At 29.5% G+C, this 18535-nt stretch overlaps 1 protein-coding gene across 1 annotated transcript in view; it reads left to right on the top strand.

The window, feature by feature from the left end:
* LOC113389405 overlaps positions 1-18535 on the top strand; it is a gene marked incomplete in the record, with an annotated part of 586125 nt that overhangs the window by 551539 nt on the left and 16051 nt on the right. The window contains 12 exon segments of the mRNA XM_026626441.1: positions 7-192; positions 3273-3522; positions 5907-6064; positions 6135-6358; positions 8937-9162; positions 9314-9472; positions 9708-9790; positions 11133-11310; positions 12468-12485; positions 13328-13468; positions 15170-15203; positions 16971-17458. Of these exon segments, the coding sequence (XP_026482226.1) occupies positions 7-192; positions 3273-3522; positions 5907-6064; positions 6135-6358; positions 8937-9162; positions 9314-9472; positions 9708-9790; positions 11133-11310; positions 12468-12485; positions 13328-13468; positions 15170-15203; positions 16971-17458 (2145 nt within the window).

Below are 18535 nucleotides of genomic sequence, written 5' to 3'. Positions count from 1 at the left end.
TTTCAGTCCGGCCAGTGGTGTATGTTCACCTGACGCCAGCGTCGCCGCTCATCGAAGCCGACAACGCCACCGTGGATCTGCATTGCCGGGTGCGCGCCGGCAATCCGAATAAGTTGGAGAAAGTGGCGTGGTACTTGGATGGATTTTTGCTCCAGGAACTGTCCAGTTGCAATGATACAGTTATTGATGAAGGTAAACACGATTAATGCATTTTCATAACTTTTCTTTAACTTTAGATAAACATTTCAAGGTTATACATGGTAGTACAAATCATGATTTAATAAAAAATGACTGAATCAGAAAAATATTTTACCCTGTTCCCCGTAAATATTTACAATAAAGATAATAAAACAAATGAAACATTTGTATCGTATACTAAACGTGAGTTTATGAAATTATTTCTATATTATTCGCAGTTTCTATATATTTTTGAAGTTATTAAAATGGAAAATATTTTTTAGGCAAGACAGATATTACAGCTGCTCAAAGAATGATTTTATATCGCCAGAAAAAAAGTAAAAAAAATACAAGCAGTCAATGAATGTATGTTAATTTTAATTACATGAAGTTCTTCAAACACAATTATTACATGATGAGTGAAGTTGCGAAAACAATATTTCTTTAGGCGTTGTTTGACATAATCCGCTGTGTGAACGAATATTATAGAATTTATTAATCAAAAAAAAAATTATTTTTTTAATGAAGGTTCAAGTCTTAAATGCTAATTACAATGACAAACCGATCATGTCATATTTGAAGTCAGAGGCGTAACTAGCGCCGTATCAGCAGTATCAAAAATACGGGGCCCCCGAGCCGAGGGGGCCCCAAACGAGCGCAATCAGAAAGCAAAACAACAAGTTAAAAAAAAATTGAATAATTTTAATGTAGTTTGCATTTCCTTTTGTTATCGAAAGGTATTGAATTTAAGCTAACGTACATCCGATAAGTTAATATTCTTGTCAACAAATCTATAAAACTAATTCAGATTTTACATTCTTAATCGAAAATTGGAATTTATTGAATTAGTTTGTTAAAGAAGTCCAAATAATATGCAAAAAAGATGGACTGCAATAACTATTCTAAAGAACAAAAAACAAAAGATAATGAAGCGTTATTATGATGAGTTATCATAATATTAGAAAATTTTAGACTCGAAATCTCATTTCATTGTATACTATTGCTGTTTGGATATTCATTAATTTTACAAAGCAAACAAAGATTTTAAAACCTTTGCCACATAAGTAGTAACATTTGTCTTTTTGAAATCGAGAATTATTAAACATTTCCGAAAAACAGTCGACTGAATTACTGTAAAGAAATACTTTGAAGTATGAAGTTTTGAATACAGAAATCTAAGAAATTTATTTCGTTAAGGTTTAAGGTTTAAGGTAAAATTTCGTTAATCATTATATGATAGGATGCAATAGACTTGCATCCAGTTTTCTCAACGAAATAACAGTATGCATTTTATTCTTGGCCCTTCCAGTTACAATCGCAACTGCTAAAAAAAAATTAAAATTAAAACTAATTAAAAATTACGTAAAGATTTTAAGACAGAAAGATCTACTAGACCTGTATGTTCATAGAGACAGAAACTTTATAAAATTTAAAGATCACTAAATAATTCAGTTTTTTCAAAAAAAGACAAGGAGAGTGAATATATATCTGGAATCATTTGTGAAAAATTCAGAAAATTAAAAAAAATTAGATAGATAAATAAATATTCTTCTAATTTTATGTATTTTTATATTTTGTAAAAAAAAACTTCTTCTTGAGGGGGGGCCCAAACGAATTTTGATACGGGGCCCCGCCGAGGCACGCTACGCCCCTGTTTGAAGTATGACTTTAGTTACATTTTTATATCGAATATAAATATTAAGTATAATGGTTGACACTATTAAATGTGTGCATCACAAGTGTTGCCATATTACTGATAAACGTTATTTAAAACTAGCCGACCCGACAGACTTTGTCCTGTCAAAAAAAATTGTAATGTGGCGGTGTTTAGTTCCTACCTTTTTTCTATTCTTTGCAAAAAATTATCCCGAACAGAACCGTCACCCTGGTAATAACTCGGTGTGAATTAAGAATAATTAGTAAAACACTATAAGCATTTAAAAGTAAGTAATTTTAATCATGCAAATCATAATTCAAAATTCAGTTCAATTTTCATTGTAGTGCTTTGTGATAAACGATGTTTTTTATTTGATTATCTGTCGCATAGACAAACAAATCTGATGGTTTTCCAATACGGGAACAGACAACATACATTTTTCCATGTGAGAAACATGGATTTTCCAAATTAATACCACAAACACTTAATGATACCATAAACGCACTGTAAACTGCATTCGTTTAATCTCAAATGACACATCAGTCGGAAACATTGGGATGCACGTTGCGAGAACTTCTGCTTTATACTATCATTTCAATATAGTTGCTTCCATCACGTTGTTTGGTAGTTTTTTTATCGCTAACCTTCGAATTTGCAACCGTTGCAAAGGCGCGGTTGGTCGATATTTTGCAACATTATAATTGCCGATTCAACATTTAATTGAATATTGTGAGATGACAATCCTAGCAAATCCAGCAAGTTTAAAAACTCCGGTGGATCGTCTTGGTTAGTTGCCGAATCAACTGATTCGCCTCTAATTTGTTCTTGAATTTTGAAATTTAATTCATTTACATCAATGCTTTTGGCTGCCAATATAGCTCGTTAATTAATAGAAAGATAATTACATGTTTATATAAATATATTAAAAATTAGATTATCAAAAACCACACAAAATGTCATGACATCGATCATTGTTTTTTCTACAAATTTCGTTGCCTACTCGATTAAAGAAAAACAGGGCTGTTTTTAGGGTTTTCCCGGCAATTATTTGATTTTTTCTCGCCGTAAGAACCATCCTTGGACATGAACGAACATTTTAAAAAAAGAATTGGCCAAATTGGTCCAGGCGTTGTTGAGCTATGCGCTTACCAACACATTTTGCGATCCATTTTTATATATAAGATAAGATTGTTATATGATGTATTTATTTTTACTTAAATGCCATCTTGTACAGTATCAAATTAGTTTTACTTCAATCCCGTGTGAACCTCACGCGCATTCTTTTTTTTTAATTGTGTACTCTACAAATGAACTTCTATGAGATTTATTTTACTATTATTTTAATTAATACGCTTATGGTATTAAAATAACGTTTCACAAAATACAAATATAATATTTTCTAATATTATTAACTTTAAATCAATCTTTTCTTTCCCAGATGCGCAATGTGTGAACCCAGAAATCCTGCAACTCGTTGAGGTCAAACGCACCTTCCATGGTAACTATTCCTGTTCAGGGTTCACAACGGCTGGTTGGGGCGAAGTTAGTGCTCCAACAGAATTACTGGTGTATTATGCTCCTGGAAGTGCATCTATTGCTTTGGCTTCACCACACGATGTCCCTGTCAAAGGTCAAAGTGTGACCTTAACTTGCTCGTTGAAGGATAAAGGGCGGCCAGTTACTACCAGGTGAGAATGACTGATGAATGATTGACAAATATTAGATTTTTTCTTATGATGTGAATAAAGATTTCTGGATAAGTCTTGTTTAAGTCTGCAATATTGTGTTTAATGATGTTTGATACCAAATTTGATAATTGTACCTTACAATTTGGTATTGACCTCAATATTTTGGTAAACACAATTGAGCAGAATTGTATTGAAACTTTGAATTGCTTCACCTTAACCCATTCCTTAATTTATAATAATTATCAACTTCCCGAAGGAGAAGTTTGTTTTTATCAAAAAATGCGATTTGCTAATTTTATGTTTTCTCGACGTTTCAAGCCATTCTGAATCGAATGAGACCGAATTTGAAAATAGTATGTGCCTGTGTGTATTGGCATGTGAACAGATTTTTTACTGTAAATCGACGTTTTCTCAAAAACGGCTGGACCGATTTCAAAAATTCAAAAGCTATATTCGATGTATCTCGATGAGGACTAGCGTTTATCAATTTTGCGCAACGATCAGCCAAGCCGTTTCTTTGTAAATAGCAGAAAAGTAAAAAATTTTTCGTCCACGTTCTAGCCTGCAATTCTGAATCGATTTTGAAAATTGAAAAATTGTTTGAAATATATTGGTTGGGAATCGACCCGATTAGTTTTTGGTAAAGATCTGCCGGGTCGTTTTCTTCTAATAAAGTGTTAAAAAAATTTTCGACGATTTTTATGATTTTTTATGAAAGATACCATAGTCTTATAGATCATACTAAAATATTACGGCCCTACGATAAGTCGTTTAATTTAAAAATGCGTCAAAGTTTGCAAAAATTTGTATCGTTTTTTTTGCGTTTATTATAATTAGAATTTTCATCGACGTTTGCTTAAAAACGCCTGAACCGATTTCAAAAGTTTAAAAGTCAATCGATGTATCTCAATGAGGACTATCGTTTGTCAGTTTTGTGCAACGATCTGCCAAGTTTTTTTTTTGTAATTTGGAAGAAAGTGTTAAACTTTTCATACACATTTAAGCTCATACTACTGAATCGATTTTAAAAAACCAAAAACTGTTCGAAAAATATCATTTGGGAATGATACTGATCAGTTTTAGGTGAAAATCTACCGAGCCGTTTTCTTGTAATTAACTGTTGAAAAAAAAATTGAAGCCAATTTTTATGAAACATTTTTGGCGATGTATATATAAATTAGAGATGGGTAACTTACTCCGGAGGTATCACTCCGATACAACTCCTCCCTCGGAGTGAATCCGAGTGGAATTGTTTCACAGGATTTGTCATATCCAACTTCCCTAAATTGGTATTAAATCTGTTAACTCGTGCAGACATTTACTGTTTTTGGCGTTTTTGCTTTGGGTTTTATGACCTTTTAGGTATAAAACTCAAAATAATATCATTGTGTATTTTCCAGAAAATACAAAAATATCACTTCAAAGATGAAATTGTGTACAAGTGTGAATAGATCAAATGTATAATTTATTGAATAGTAAGGGGTCATATTTCTAACTACGACAATCTTTGGCCGTGATTACAATACAATAAAAAATAATTCTAATGTTATCAGTAATTATTTGCAAAATACTAATCCTTTACCCATGCGCCAAATTGCTGAAATAGATGCACTATTGATCGAGATGATTGCAAAAGAATATGAGAGACTGAATTTAGAATGTTGAAATGCTTAAAATCGTGACTTTTTATAATAATATCAACAAATATGTTTGAATTGTGTAAGAAAGAATTTCAAATAATTGAGATTTCACAAATCTTTAGATACATAAACAACGCACTATAGAAAACATTTGTGTCGAGTATTTCGGTTTCAAAGTTATCGGAGTCGCGGAGTTGTTAAGCGGATAACTCCACCATGAAGCGGAGTCAAATCCGAGTCGATCCGGCTTCGGATATGATAAGCCCATCTCCAATATAAATATATATATATATATATATATATATGTATATATCATGGTCTTATAGAACTTACTGAAATATTACTGCCTTACGACAAGTAGTTTAATTTTAAAAATTCATCAAAGTGTTAGAAAATGAGTAGTTTTTTTTTAATCTTTGTTAAAATCAAAATTAGACGATTTACTTGGTATAACGATAGAGTACTTGGTCTCAATGCACATACTAAACCATTAAAGTCCTACGGAAACTGATTCAATTATAAAAATTATTGATTTGTGAAAATTTGCTTTTAGAAAATACTCCGAGTTAACGTGTTCGTTCGTTTTCAATTATGTGTAATAAATCCACTCGAAATACTTTTAATCGCTCATAAATTATTTTATTTTTTATTGATCGAGTCGATTAATTACCCATATCGGGAAGTTCATGTAACTTGCCTCAAGGCTAAATACCACTTTCAACTAGTTTTAAATTATTTTTATAGATTTCGATGGTTACGAGGAAACCAGCTGATCAACGATGTAGTAACACCAAGTTGGACAATCGACCCAGTAACTTTAGATTCTCGCAGCAATATTTCTTGCTACGGCCACAATGAAGGAGGAGATGGACAGATGGCTACCATGTTCCTGAATGTCCTTGGTAAAATTTTAACTAAGACCTATAACACTAACCGAAGAAAATATTTTTCATTTTATTTGTTGACTTGCAGCTCCACCAGCTTTTATAGCAACTCTTTTGCCATACAGTGGAGCTTTATACAATGCTCCTAGTTTTAGCCTGTCTTGTCGAGTGGAATGTTATCCAGCCTGCAAAATCCATTGGTTAAGAGATGGAGAACATATTGAATCTACTGATGAGAAATATGCAGTTACCGAATCCAGAATGGGCGCACATCCTGCTGCAGGACATTTTGAGAGTGTCACTTCTACTCTGGTAAGTAATAATAACATATTGATTAGGAGACTTGGGTCGTAACGATATAAAACGTTAATTGTTTCAAAAAAAGAGTGCGGGTCGAAGTAAAACTTTTTTGCTATTGTACAAAATGGCATTTAAATTAAAAATAAATACATTATATAACAATTTTGAATAATGTTTATTAGTAATATAGTAACACTCGTGATGCACACTTTTTTTAATCTCAACCATTATACATATTTATATAGTAAAAATTATCAAATATATATTTATAATACCATTAAAAATACTTATAATACTTGAAAGCAATAATGTAATTGGTCATACTTCAAATACGACATGATCGGTTTGTCATTGTAATTAGCATTTAGGACTTGAACCTTTATTACAAAAATAAAATATCTGCTTGTTAATAAATTTGTTTACAATATTTGTTTACACAATGAACTTATAACAATCTTGAATAATTCCATTAAAACTATCAATAAATAAACTGCATAGATATCCAATATGAAGTATATCTGTTTATAAATGATACACAGCTGCACAAACTATTGTTGTGCTTGATCTCTTGTTTAGAGTAATATATCTGAGTAATTAGCATTTAGAACTTGATTCATTTATTAGAGAAATGAAGTAATTGCTGATTGATAAATTCTATAATATTTGTTCACACAGTGAACTTACATGCCATCTTGAAAAATTTTATTGATACTATCAATAAATAAAGTGCATGGATGTCAATTATGAAGTATATCTGTATATAAATGATGCACAGCTACACAAACTATTGTTGTGCTTGATCTCTTGTTTAGAGTAATAAATTTGAATATCAATTTAATCTTCATTTTTTATAAAAATATGCAACTTTGTAATACTTAATAGCCATCATCATCGAAAAACATGTAGACTTCCTCTAAACTTCCAAAAGTGTCTGAGATATAATTCTGAAAAAGATATGTCTTTGGCATGATATAATAAAGCAGTACTGCTTTAATATTTTTTAATATCTATAAAAATGCAGAGAATTATTATGTTAAACAACGCCTGAAGAAATATTGTTTTCACGATTTCACTTGTCATGTAATTGTGTTTGAAGAAAAATTACCATACATTCATTAACTTGTTGTTTTTTTTAGTTTTTTGCTGGCAATACAGTTTCATCCTTTGAACAACTGTAATATATAGTTACCAATAATACAAATATATAGTGACGAATAATACAAATTATTTCAATAAACTTACATTTTTTACACGTCAGATTTTTTATTTGTTTTATTATTTTCGGTATACAATCAAAGCAATCATACTCACGCGACACGACGACCAATCACAATCGACTCATGTAGTAATGATATCATCGAGAGCTAATGGGCATTTGTACAGATTTACACCCTAGTCGAGCCTAAAGAACTTTTACTTCAAAAATAATTAAATTAATGTTAGTTTATTTATTTCAACTTTGTCATGTAATGGACAGTGAAACACTGATTTGAGGGTTTGTTCAAGATTTTTTGAAGTAAAACTTCTTTAGGCGCGACTAGGGTGTAAATCCGTATAAATGCAACGGAAATGAGTTACGGCAGATAAGAGTCGATAAGATAAGAGTCGAGTGCCAATGATTCGTCATTCGCTCTCGATGATTTCTCATTTCTATACGGGTCGATTGTGATTAGTCGTCGCGTATGTAAATAAAGTTCTGTCGTTGTATGCGTACTGGCATCAACGATGTATTAACAAAGAAATCGGCATAGATAAATAAACTTTTAAAGTTACATCGTAGTACAAATCTTGATTTAATAAAAAATACGTGAATCGAAGTGAATATTTTACCCCGTTCCTTGAAAATAATAAAACAAATTAAACATTTGTACCGTAAACTAAACTTAAGTTTATTGATTAGAGATTATTTTTATATTATTCGTAGTTTCTATAAATCTTAGAAGTTATTAAAATAAAAAATATTTTTAAGCAAGACAGATATTACAGCTGTTCAAAGAATGAGATTATGTCGCCAACGGAAAAGTAAAAAGATACAATCAGTCGATGAATGTATGTTAATTTTAATTACATGAAGTTCTTCAAACACAATTACATGATGAGTGAAGTTACGAAAACAATATTTGTTTAGACGTTGTTTAAAATAATCCACAGTATGAACGATTTTATTAATTAGCAATTACTTCATTTCTCTAATGAAGAATCATTACTAAATGCTAACTACAATGACAAATCAATCATGTCATATTTTAAGTATGACTTTAATTACATTATTGTTTCTAAATATTATACATATTTTTAATGCTATCATAAATATATAATTTCTAATTTATCAATATATAAATGTGTATAATGGTTGACACTATTAAATGTGCCCCACTAGTGTTACCATATTACATTATAATAAACATTTTTCAAAATTGTTACATGATGTATTTATTTTTACCTAACTTAAAATTGCTACTTTGTACAGTAGCGTTTTACTTTGATCTCGAGTGATCCTTACGCGCACTCTTTTTTTTAACTATTTGTTAACTTGACTTGCAGAAATTTTATAACAAAACTATGATTTTATTTTTTATTCTATTATTAGCATTGGAACATGACAGCCTGGCCAGAACATCGTTTGGACCCGGAAACAGATGGTGGTAACTACAGTTGTGTCAGTTCCAGAAACGAAGCTGGCGGGCCAGTTTCTTCTACCACTTTAGTGGCCATCGAATATCCTCCACAAAATGTACAATTAAGTGAAACTAGAATATCTGTTATTGAAGGACAAATTCCAGCCAGAGTAGTCTGCAGCACCAAATCCCAACCAGGTAAATTGGTAGTTCAAATCTTTGCATCAACCTAATGACGTGTAAGATCAATGAGTTGAAGTAGAAATTACTCAAAAATAATCACTTATTTTAAAATATTTTGATTTGTTAATATTTCAAATAGCTATTTTACTAAAAAAAATTCTTACAGAGGCATCATATGTATGGAAGAGAAATGATGAAATCGTAGCCAAAGGAAACAGTTTAATCCTAAACAATCCAGTGAATCGAGGTGGAGATGGCGAATATGTTTGTGAGGCCACAAACAAACATGGTACTGCCACTGGAGCAACACATTTAAATGTTTTGTGTGAGTATAAATAAATTTTAATATTTTTTGATACACAATCTAATATATGAATTATCATGATTATATTTTTAGAATCTCCTATAGATTTTAAGACCATATTATATTTATCTATAATAAGTAATTATTATTAAAATGATTTATCAAATTATTAAACTATTATTAAAATATATCATCATTAGTCTAAAATTTTAATGCAAATTAATTTAAATTCACATTTTTCTCCATTTGTTCACAGTTAAACCTGAATGTGTCATCACTCAAACCGAAGTGGATGGATCACCAGCATTGGCTTGTACTGCTATCTCAAATCCAACTGAGGTAAGTTTACAAAATTTATTACAAAAAGTTTATTAAATTGTACTAAATTAACAAAATATGACCACAATAAATAAATTATCGGATAATTTGACCTTGACTATTTACAACTAGTTTACTTATATAAGCTTCTTACATATGAGAAGTCAACTAGTAGTGTAAGGTATCGTGCCTTAAGGAGTAACTTCCCGTACTAAATTTTTTTTTTTGTAAAAATTTTTTTTAAATCTTTGAATAAATTAGATTTTTGAAAAAAATTAAATTTTCGAATAAAATTGACGCGAAATTGAAGATTTTTTTTATTGTGAAATATTTTGGAAATTTTGAACTTTTTGTCAAAGCACTCGTACTGCTTTAGCTGCATAGAGATGAATTATCGAAGCGCGTAAGCGCCGCGTCGCCATCTAACGGACAAACGATGTTACGGAACCCATAAAAGTGTAAACAAAATTGATACACATTATTAAAATCTCTATAAAATATATGATAATTAGATGTGCATATTGAACGATGTGCGTTCAATTGCGTGTACGTTCAGTATTCTAACGTTTGTCATAGCTATCATACTTTCAATCCTACATCATTTACCTAATATGTATATCTAATTTATTAGACTTATACAAAACTTATACGAATAGACCACTGGACCGCCACTGTCCTTGCGTGTCGCCACGTCGCCTTTGTATATATTATGTATTTTATACTTGTTTGATTTTATTTATTTGTGATGGCATTTTACATATATCAAAAATCAACTGAATCAATAAATAGTCACATAGATAGAACATTTTGCAATTTTACTACATTTTTCCTACCGAAAATCGACCTATACCACTGGGCCACCATTGTCCTCGCGTGTCGTCGGGTCACATTTGTATATATTTTGTTATTTATACTTGTATAATTTCATTTATGAACTAGGTGTAAATTTTACACATATAAATAATCAACTTCAAGAGTATTTTACACGACTCTTTTATAAACATCATTAATATTTTATAATTGTTTTCATTTATCTTCTTCTCTTCAATAAATTAATCTGTTTTTCATTTGTTGATTTTAGTATGCCATCGCGCGCTCGGTTTTATGTAAATGTTTAGTACTGTGTCAAGCATTGTAAAATATAGTTTCTTTGTCAAAAATATAATATTAAATAAAATAAAAAATAAAAATAAAATAAATAATGTATTAGTATATAATTTTCACTACGCAAGCACTTATCGAAATATATCATATCTGGATCCGTCGCAACCGTAAAATTTAATAAATAACTTGTTTTTTTTCTCATACAGATTTTTTGTTTCTCCACACAAATATATATTTCTGTGTTTTTTTCTTATATCAGGTGGATTTCTCGTGGCAAATGAAACTAGACAACGAGACAGTTCCCGCCTGGGACGCCTACTCCCGCGGGATCGTATCCCATTTAATCCTGGATGACTCGATCGAAAGTTTTCGCACTTACATATGTGTCGCCAACAATAGTGTCGGTGTAGGAATCGCCTGCGAGAGGGACGTTCTAGGTAAGAAATTTAAGATTTATTTTGTTTTGATGTTTGAAATAAAATTTAACAGCATGATGTTATTTTCGACTAAATTACGTATATTTACTTCAATAAATAAGCACGGATTAAAAAAACGAATTTTAGGAAAATGTTGCTGTTTTATGGTCCGAGTTCTAAACTTGCTATAAAGTTATGAGTTCTTGCCATGAATATGAATCTTGCCTATAATTACTTTTACTAGTTCTTCATTGATAACTAAATCATTTTACGAATTTATTGTTTGTAAGGTTGTAAGTGCATCCAATACGACATCTTCTTTTATAATTAAATATGTAAAGAATACCCTAATAGATATTATATCAGTAATATCATTTAGGGCAAGGTTGCTCAACCGTCTAAGTTGCACCTGGGATAAATTTTGTTTGATAACTATAAATTTATTACCGATAAAAAATTTCAATACCGGTATTTCGATATTTTCGCTTTAAAAACCGGTAATACCGGTAAAATATATCTATATTAATATTATTTAAAAAAATGTAAACAAAGTTTCACCATACTTTCAGAAAAATCTAACGTATGTATGAGAAAGATCAAAGACTCTTTAAATAAAGGTCATACTAAATTATTGTTATATAATAATTTATTATTAGAGCTTAAAACAAGGAAAATAATAATATATTTGCTGAGTTTTTTTTAAAACAATATAATGGTTATTTTTAAACTGCTATACATTTTACGTAAAATAAAACAATGTTGAATTTTCTATTTCTTGAGATTAAATTATAATTTGTTTGTTATGATTATTATGTATAAGAAAGTATTTATTAAAAGATAATTATAATAATTTACCACCATGATTAAATCTTTTAACCTGTTCAGGATATAAAAAAAAATCTCTTACTAAAAGATACTCTCTTACTGAATTACTAATTACTTATTTGAATTTTGATAGCATTAAAAAATTGGTTTTATTAATTTGTGTCAATAACACTTTTTGTGATTGAGATGTTTGCTATAATATTATTTAATGTCTGATATTATTTTTTTGCATGATTGTTTTTCAACATCTAATTATAATGTGTTATTAATGTTTTGTTAATTTTTTTGTATATTTTTATGTTTATATTTTTGTGTGGTACTAATCGCATATTTTTGTCTTTCTTGCTTGGCAGTCAATGCTGATAGAGTGCGTAAGTATATTATTATTTTAATATTCTTATTTTTATCATAGTAAGTTAGAGCATATCAATAAATAATAATCATAAATATTTATATATATACAATTAATTTCAATATTATTTGTAATTTACATTCTAATTTGATAAAGCTACATTTGTAGATGCAGCTGATTATCTGCAAATCTCTGATTATTACTAGTAATAATAGTTGTATAGTAGTTTTATATTATTTTATAGTTTTATCTCTTTTATTACCAGTTTACACTTTTACAAGGACAGCCTCAATTTGTAAAACTATCTATGGTATTTATTTATTTATTTTACAAGCCGTCATTGAAATGGTATTATAATAAGGTTCATGTCAATATTTCATAAATTTTATATAATTTAATTAATTAATATTTTAATAAGTATAGATATTTTTACAATATAATTATTTTGTTTAACAATTTTTTGGTTATTTTATGATATATTAAAATTAGTAGCGAATTAAGTAAAATAAATGCCTTAAAAATCAATTGAGCAATAAATCTTAATTAGTACATTATCTTAAAATAATTCAACAGCCCGTTACGTTTTTAAGGCAAAAATGTCTGTGCGCCTTCTAGATTACGTAACCGCTAGGTTCGACGTTACATCCGTTACGTTATAATAACGTTTTAATTACGTTTTGTGGTTTATCTCGGTTATGGCATGGTTTTGCCATTGTTACCATTGTTATTCCATTTGCAAACCCTTTAGTATTATATTTATGTATCAATTGTATCATGTACTCTTAAACTATTTTTAATCCAAATTTTAAAACAAATATAGAGTCACATAATTTTTTTTAAAATATTTTTTAAATTTTGCAGGAAGTGTAGCTTGGTGGAAACGATGGGACAAGGAGACAATAATCATATTTGTAGCTGCAGTCATTGGATTAGTTTTGGCAGTTCTGATAGTTTGCATCCTTATCATTATAATTTGCAGAAGGAAGAGACATAATGAAAAATGTAAGTACTTTATAATATATTGAAATATAAATTTTAATTTTATATTACTCGTGAAACCTTAAGCCCGGCAAACACAAAAGTAATGAAAATTTTTAAGCTTGAAAATATGATTTAATATTTTTATTGATAATGGTAATATATATAATTTATGGTAAATTTTTTACGCTAAAAATAATGATAAATACCTAAAATATTTTCACAAAAAGTTTAAAATTACAATTAAGTTAAATGTAGAAAATGTAATATTGTTTCTTTGTACTCTCATACGACAATTATTGTTTTTGTGGAATTTTGCACCTGATGATTTTTTCCTGAATCTACAATCATTAACAATTTTTTAGTGAGTGATTTTGTTATTATTTTAAATATTTTTTATTTATACGTGTTCTATGTTTATATATGGAACATCTGACATTGAAGCCGTATGTTTTCATATATTTTTGTGTCAATCTCGATGTTTTTTTGTATATTTGTTTAAAACTTTTGACTATAACAATTATTTTTCTGTATTTAACCATGATATAATATTGTAATTTTATAATAGTTTGCCATAATAGTTTGTCCTAATACTGTATTATGTTCGAAAATAATGCTATTCAACTCTTACTATATTATTTTTAACTGTTTTTATGTAACCAATTGTGAAATAATTTAAATTTTAAATATTCCATGTGCAATTAATTTATATGTTTATTTTTTAACATACTGTGTTTGTCCCTCATCGAATCATACTACTTGTTGAATTTTTTACTTTATTTTTGTAATTAAAAATATGCATAAATTATTTATTTATCCTAGAAATAACAGTATTCATCACATTTTTAACCCTTTCCACTCGGATGCCGCCGCTCTGGCGTCAAAATTCATATAAATCTCGGAATTCGCGAGTGAAAAGGGTCAATATTCATTTTAATTTCATGATTTATAGAGCTATAATAATACATTATAAAATTGTGTATTTACATACGAGGTCTGTTCAAAAAGTACCCGTGATTTTTACTTTATTTTTCAGAATGAAAATATGCATACATTTTCTATTCATCCCAGAAAACACATATTTAATACTCATTTTAATATTTAGATTTATAGACCTATAATAATACTATCATATTTAATTTAATTTTACCATGTTCGTTATAAACCTTTGTAAATAATTAGATCATTAATTTACTTAGATTTTACATCATTTTTCTTTGATTTTGCTCTTTAAATTTAATGAAAAATAAACATAAAATTCACTTTCAAAATACTTTTTCTAATTAAATTAAAATTTTAATAAAATAAAGATTTTTTAGTATCTGAGGTATGTTGTCTTTAATTCAGTTTTTTAGAAAATGGATATTGATTGAGAAATTTTCAAAAGAAATTTTGATCTAAAATTATTTTTCCTAAATAGTAGAAACTAAGATAGTGTGCATATGCACATTATTTTTATTTGCGAATTCACTAAAATTATATTTAACCCTTTCCACTCGCGAATTGCGAGATTAATATGTATTTTGCCGCCGGCATCCGAGTAGAAAGAGTTAAACCATAATATTTTGATTATTTATGCATATTTTCAACTAAGCTAGTTGCATCATGTTCATCATGCCTTTACAAATAATTTATTTCTAACACGCCATTATTTGTTTTATTTGCTCACTAACAAGCAAGAATACTAACATTATTTTGTTTTCTCTCATTTTTCACAAAACACAGATCATTCGACGATTAACTACGAAGACAGGCAAAGGTGGGTAAAATTTTACTTATTTTTTACTTACTCATATTTGAAATTCATTGCACGTTTTTATTATAATTGACAATATACATAATTCCGTGTCTAACATAAACATAACAAAAGTTAATTGGCCAAATATTTTTAAAAAATCAGCAAATTTTTGTGAATGGACCAAGAAAATATCTTGGTTATACATACATTAGTGAGGTCTTCGATATGGATATTTTCGAAATTTATTGCTCCCAGGGGCTTCAATGCTTCCAAATTGACAAAAAAAATATCTAGAAGTTTTAGCTCTTAATATTAACTTTTAGATAGTGCGCAATTCAATCAAAGATAAAAGTGAAAATTCGTGTCATCTTTTATTGAAAATTCGATGCTCTGCAAAACAGGTTTTTTATAATTTGTTTTGTAGAGCGTCGAATTTTAAATAAAACTCATTCATTTGTTCGCTAAGTTATATCTAAAAAAACATTTTTTAATTTTTTGAAAATTTTCCTCTGCTATTTTCATACAAAACTTCGATTGAATTGCGCACTATCTAAAAGATAATATTAAGAGCCTAAACTTATAAAGTATTTTTTTTATTAATTTGGAAGCATTTTAGCCCCTGGGAGCAAAGAAATTCTAAAATGTACATTTTAAGGACTAATATACTTAAACTAAATTTGCTCTACACTCCAATATAACAATAATTGTTTGTTTTTTTTTTTTTAAATTAAATTGAAATTAATATACGACTCTTTAACATCATATTCATATATAAAAAACATGATGAGAAAACGGACAAAAATATAAATATTGCATTACTAAAGAACATTCTACATAATATATATTTATTATTTTGGTAATAAATTTTTACAATACTAAATTATTTTCTTTATGTAAAAAGATCATTTCTCTACCTGACATATCAATTTTAAATGTTAATTCATTACTTGAAATTAGCATTTTGAAAATGAGCTATATTTGTCTACTTTTTCTGACTAATTACATTTATTTTTTTTGTGCACAATTCACCACAACATTTTTTAGGAATATAATTGTTGTTTTTACATACTTATATTTAATCAATTCAATAATGTTCTAAATATTTTTAATAGCAACATTTAACTCTTTTGCTACGAGAACGTTTCTCTTAGAAATGACACTGCTGTATGGGTCAAAAGCCGCCTAATTTGTTACGTAATATATTTTATTAGAGATTTTCCTATCAGTATTAATAAAAATAAAATTTTAACAATTTAACTTAGGGGGATCAAATTTTACATGAAAGTTTGATGTCTATAGACGATACATGCTTGATGTCGTCCTTAGACGACACATGATTGATGTCTTCTATAGACGACACATACTTTATGTGGTCTGTAGACGATACATACTTGTCTAATACTAATTCCAACAATTCAAATTAGAGTGATCAATTTTGAAACGAAAGGTTGGTGTCTTCTATAGAAGACGCACGATTGATGTCGTCTATAGGCGATGCTCGTACACACAGGTCGTCGAGCGGATGTCGTCTATTTGCGACGCTTGTAGCAAAAGGTTTAAAATAGCATGTTTATCTATTTTTACTTTAGATGATGTTTGTTTAATGTTGCATGTTGTTTCTGATGTTTAACTCATACTCTTGTTCTTAATCATACTTGGGATCGTTTCCATGAATTCAGTAAATCACACAAAAAAATAATTTTATTAATTGGAGAGATTAGCAATAAATTGTGCAACAGTCTACTTCTACTACTCAAACTCTGACAATCATGTATCTATTACCACTAGTCCCGAAGGATATCCTGATCCAAGTTCCGTAAACGTAACTTGCATGACCGATGAATCACTACTAAGTCCTGGATCACCAAACATCAACGACACCAGCCGCCAAAGTCTACAGCCCCTAAATTCACCAAAAAGTCCAGTATCAACAGTTGCGCCCTTGGTCATCCCAAGTTCGCCTCCGAGATGGCCCTTAAGGCCAGGAGTGCTGGTCCACGTAAAACGCAATTTCAGGGCAGATAATGCCGCCAATATAATGCCAGGAGACGCCAATCTATCCAGAGAAGATGACAGTAATGTAAATGATGATGATAAAGATAAAGTTGGAGATTCCAAGCCACCAGTTGCTAGAGATTTGAATTTTGGGAAGAGAAATGGTGGTATGTTCTCGTCCTTTGTACATGCTATTAAATGGACGCCTAGAAAAGATGGAGAGGCGGAAAATGATGAAAACGCTAATGATTTGCCGGGATTGGTTAGGCTGGAGAATGAAGGTGGGTTGTAAATAATAACTAATCGAAAATTAGCACTTTTATGATGGTCTCAATCAATCATGCTACTTTGAACACCTTTGCAAAGTATATACTTATTGGTGAACAAAATTTTATCATAACCAGTGATGAATGGCATTGTGCCTTAAGGGGGTATTCTAGTGTAGAACGATGAATTTTAGGTCATTTTTAAAGTGTCGTAAAATAACGCAATGAATATTTTTACTATCCAATTTTTTATTAATATTATTAAAATACTATACAAAAATTAAAAAATAAAGTTGAAAATTGAAGAAACTGGCAGCTGATGAAGTGGGGGGTCTCAAAAAATTGGCACCTCAGTCTTGACATGATTTCAGCCCTTCTAGTCATCCGAAATAAAAGAAATAAAAAGATTATTAATCTACAATGGTGTCGCAATCGCCCGAACTAATGATGAATAATTTTTTTTTTTTACAAATTGGCGACTGTTTGAAAAAAGGTGTCTTTTTTACTGTTTTTTTTTTGTGTTTCTCGAATTTTTTAAATATAGTAAAAATTGGAATTTGGGGGTGATGCTATTTCGGGCTACATATAGGTCTACAAACAAGACTCTCTGAACATTTCAAATGAATCGGTCGAGGAGAACTCGAGAAATCGTGTCAACAGTACTGAAAAAGGCTGTTCTGAGAAAAACGCATTTAAAGTTTTGCGTCAAAGTGATAAAATGATATGTTATACTTATTTTATTTAATCTGCCATTCCTGCTTGATGCATCGGACCTTCTTCTAGTTCAAAAAAACTATTTTCTGCCTTTCTTCCAATGGAGCAGTTCTAGGCTTCTTTGAGCCTCCTTTAAAGCGTTGCATTGTCTCGTTTTATAGCAAATGAATGAGTTTCTGGCCCAATTTGCATTCCCATAAGGGTCATCATTTTTAAAATCGGAAAGAATCTTTCATTGAATATGCAAACAGCAATAAATGTTGTTTTTCTAATACCCGAGATCGGGAATGAATATTTTTCGGCGGGAAAATCCAAATCGAGTTTAGAGATTCATTATTGTTCCGAGTTTCTGAACCTATACATTGAAATAATAATTCA

The sequence above is a fragment of the Ctenocephalides felis genome, unplaced genomic scaffold, assembly GCF_003426905.1.
Source record: "Ctenocephalides felis isolate EL2017-DRISC unplaced genomic scaffold, ASM342690v1 CF-g0.4_SCAFFOLD_03573, whole genome shotgun sequence".
NCBI lineage: Eukaryota > Metazoa > Arthropoda > Insecta > Siphonaptera > Pulicidae > Ctenocephalides > Ctenocephalides felis.
Note: the sequence above shows the minus strand (reverse complement) of the source record. Positions and strands in the feature narration are given on the sequence as shown.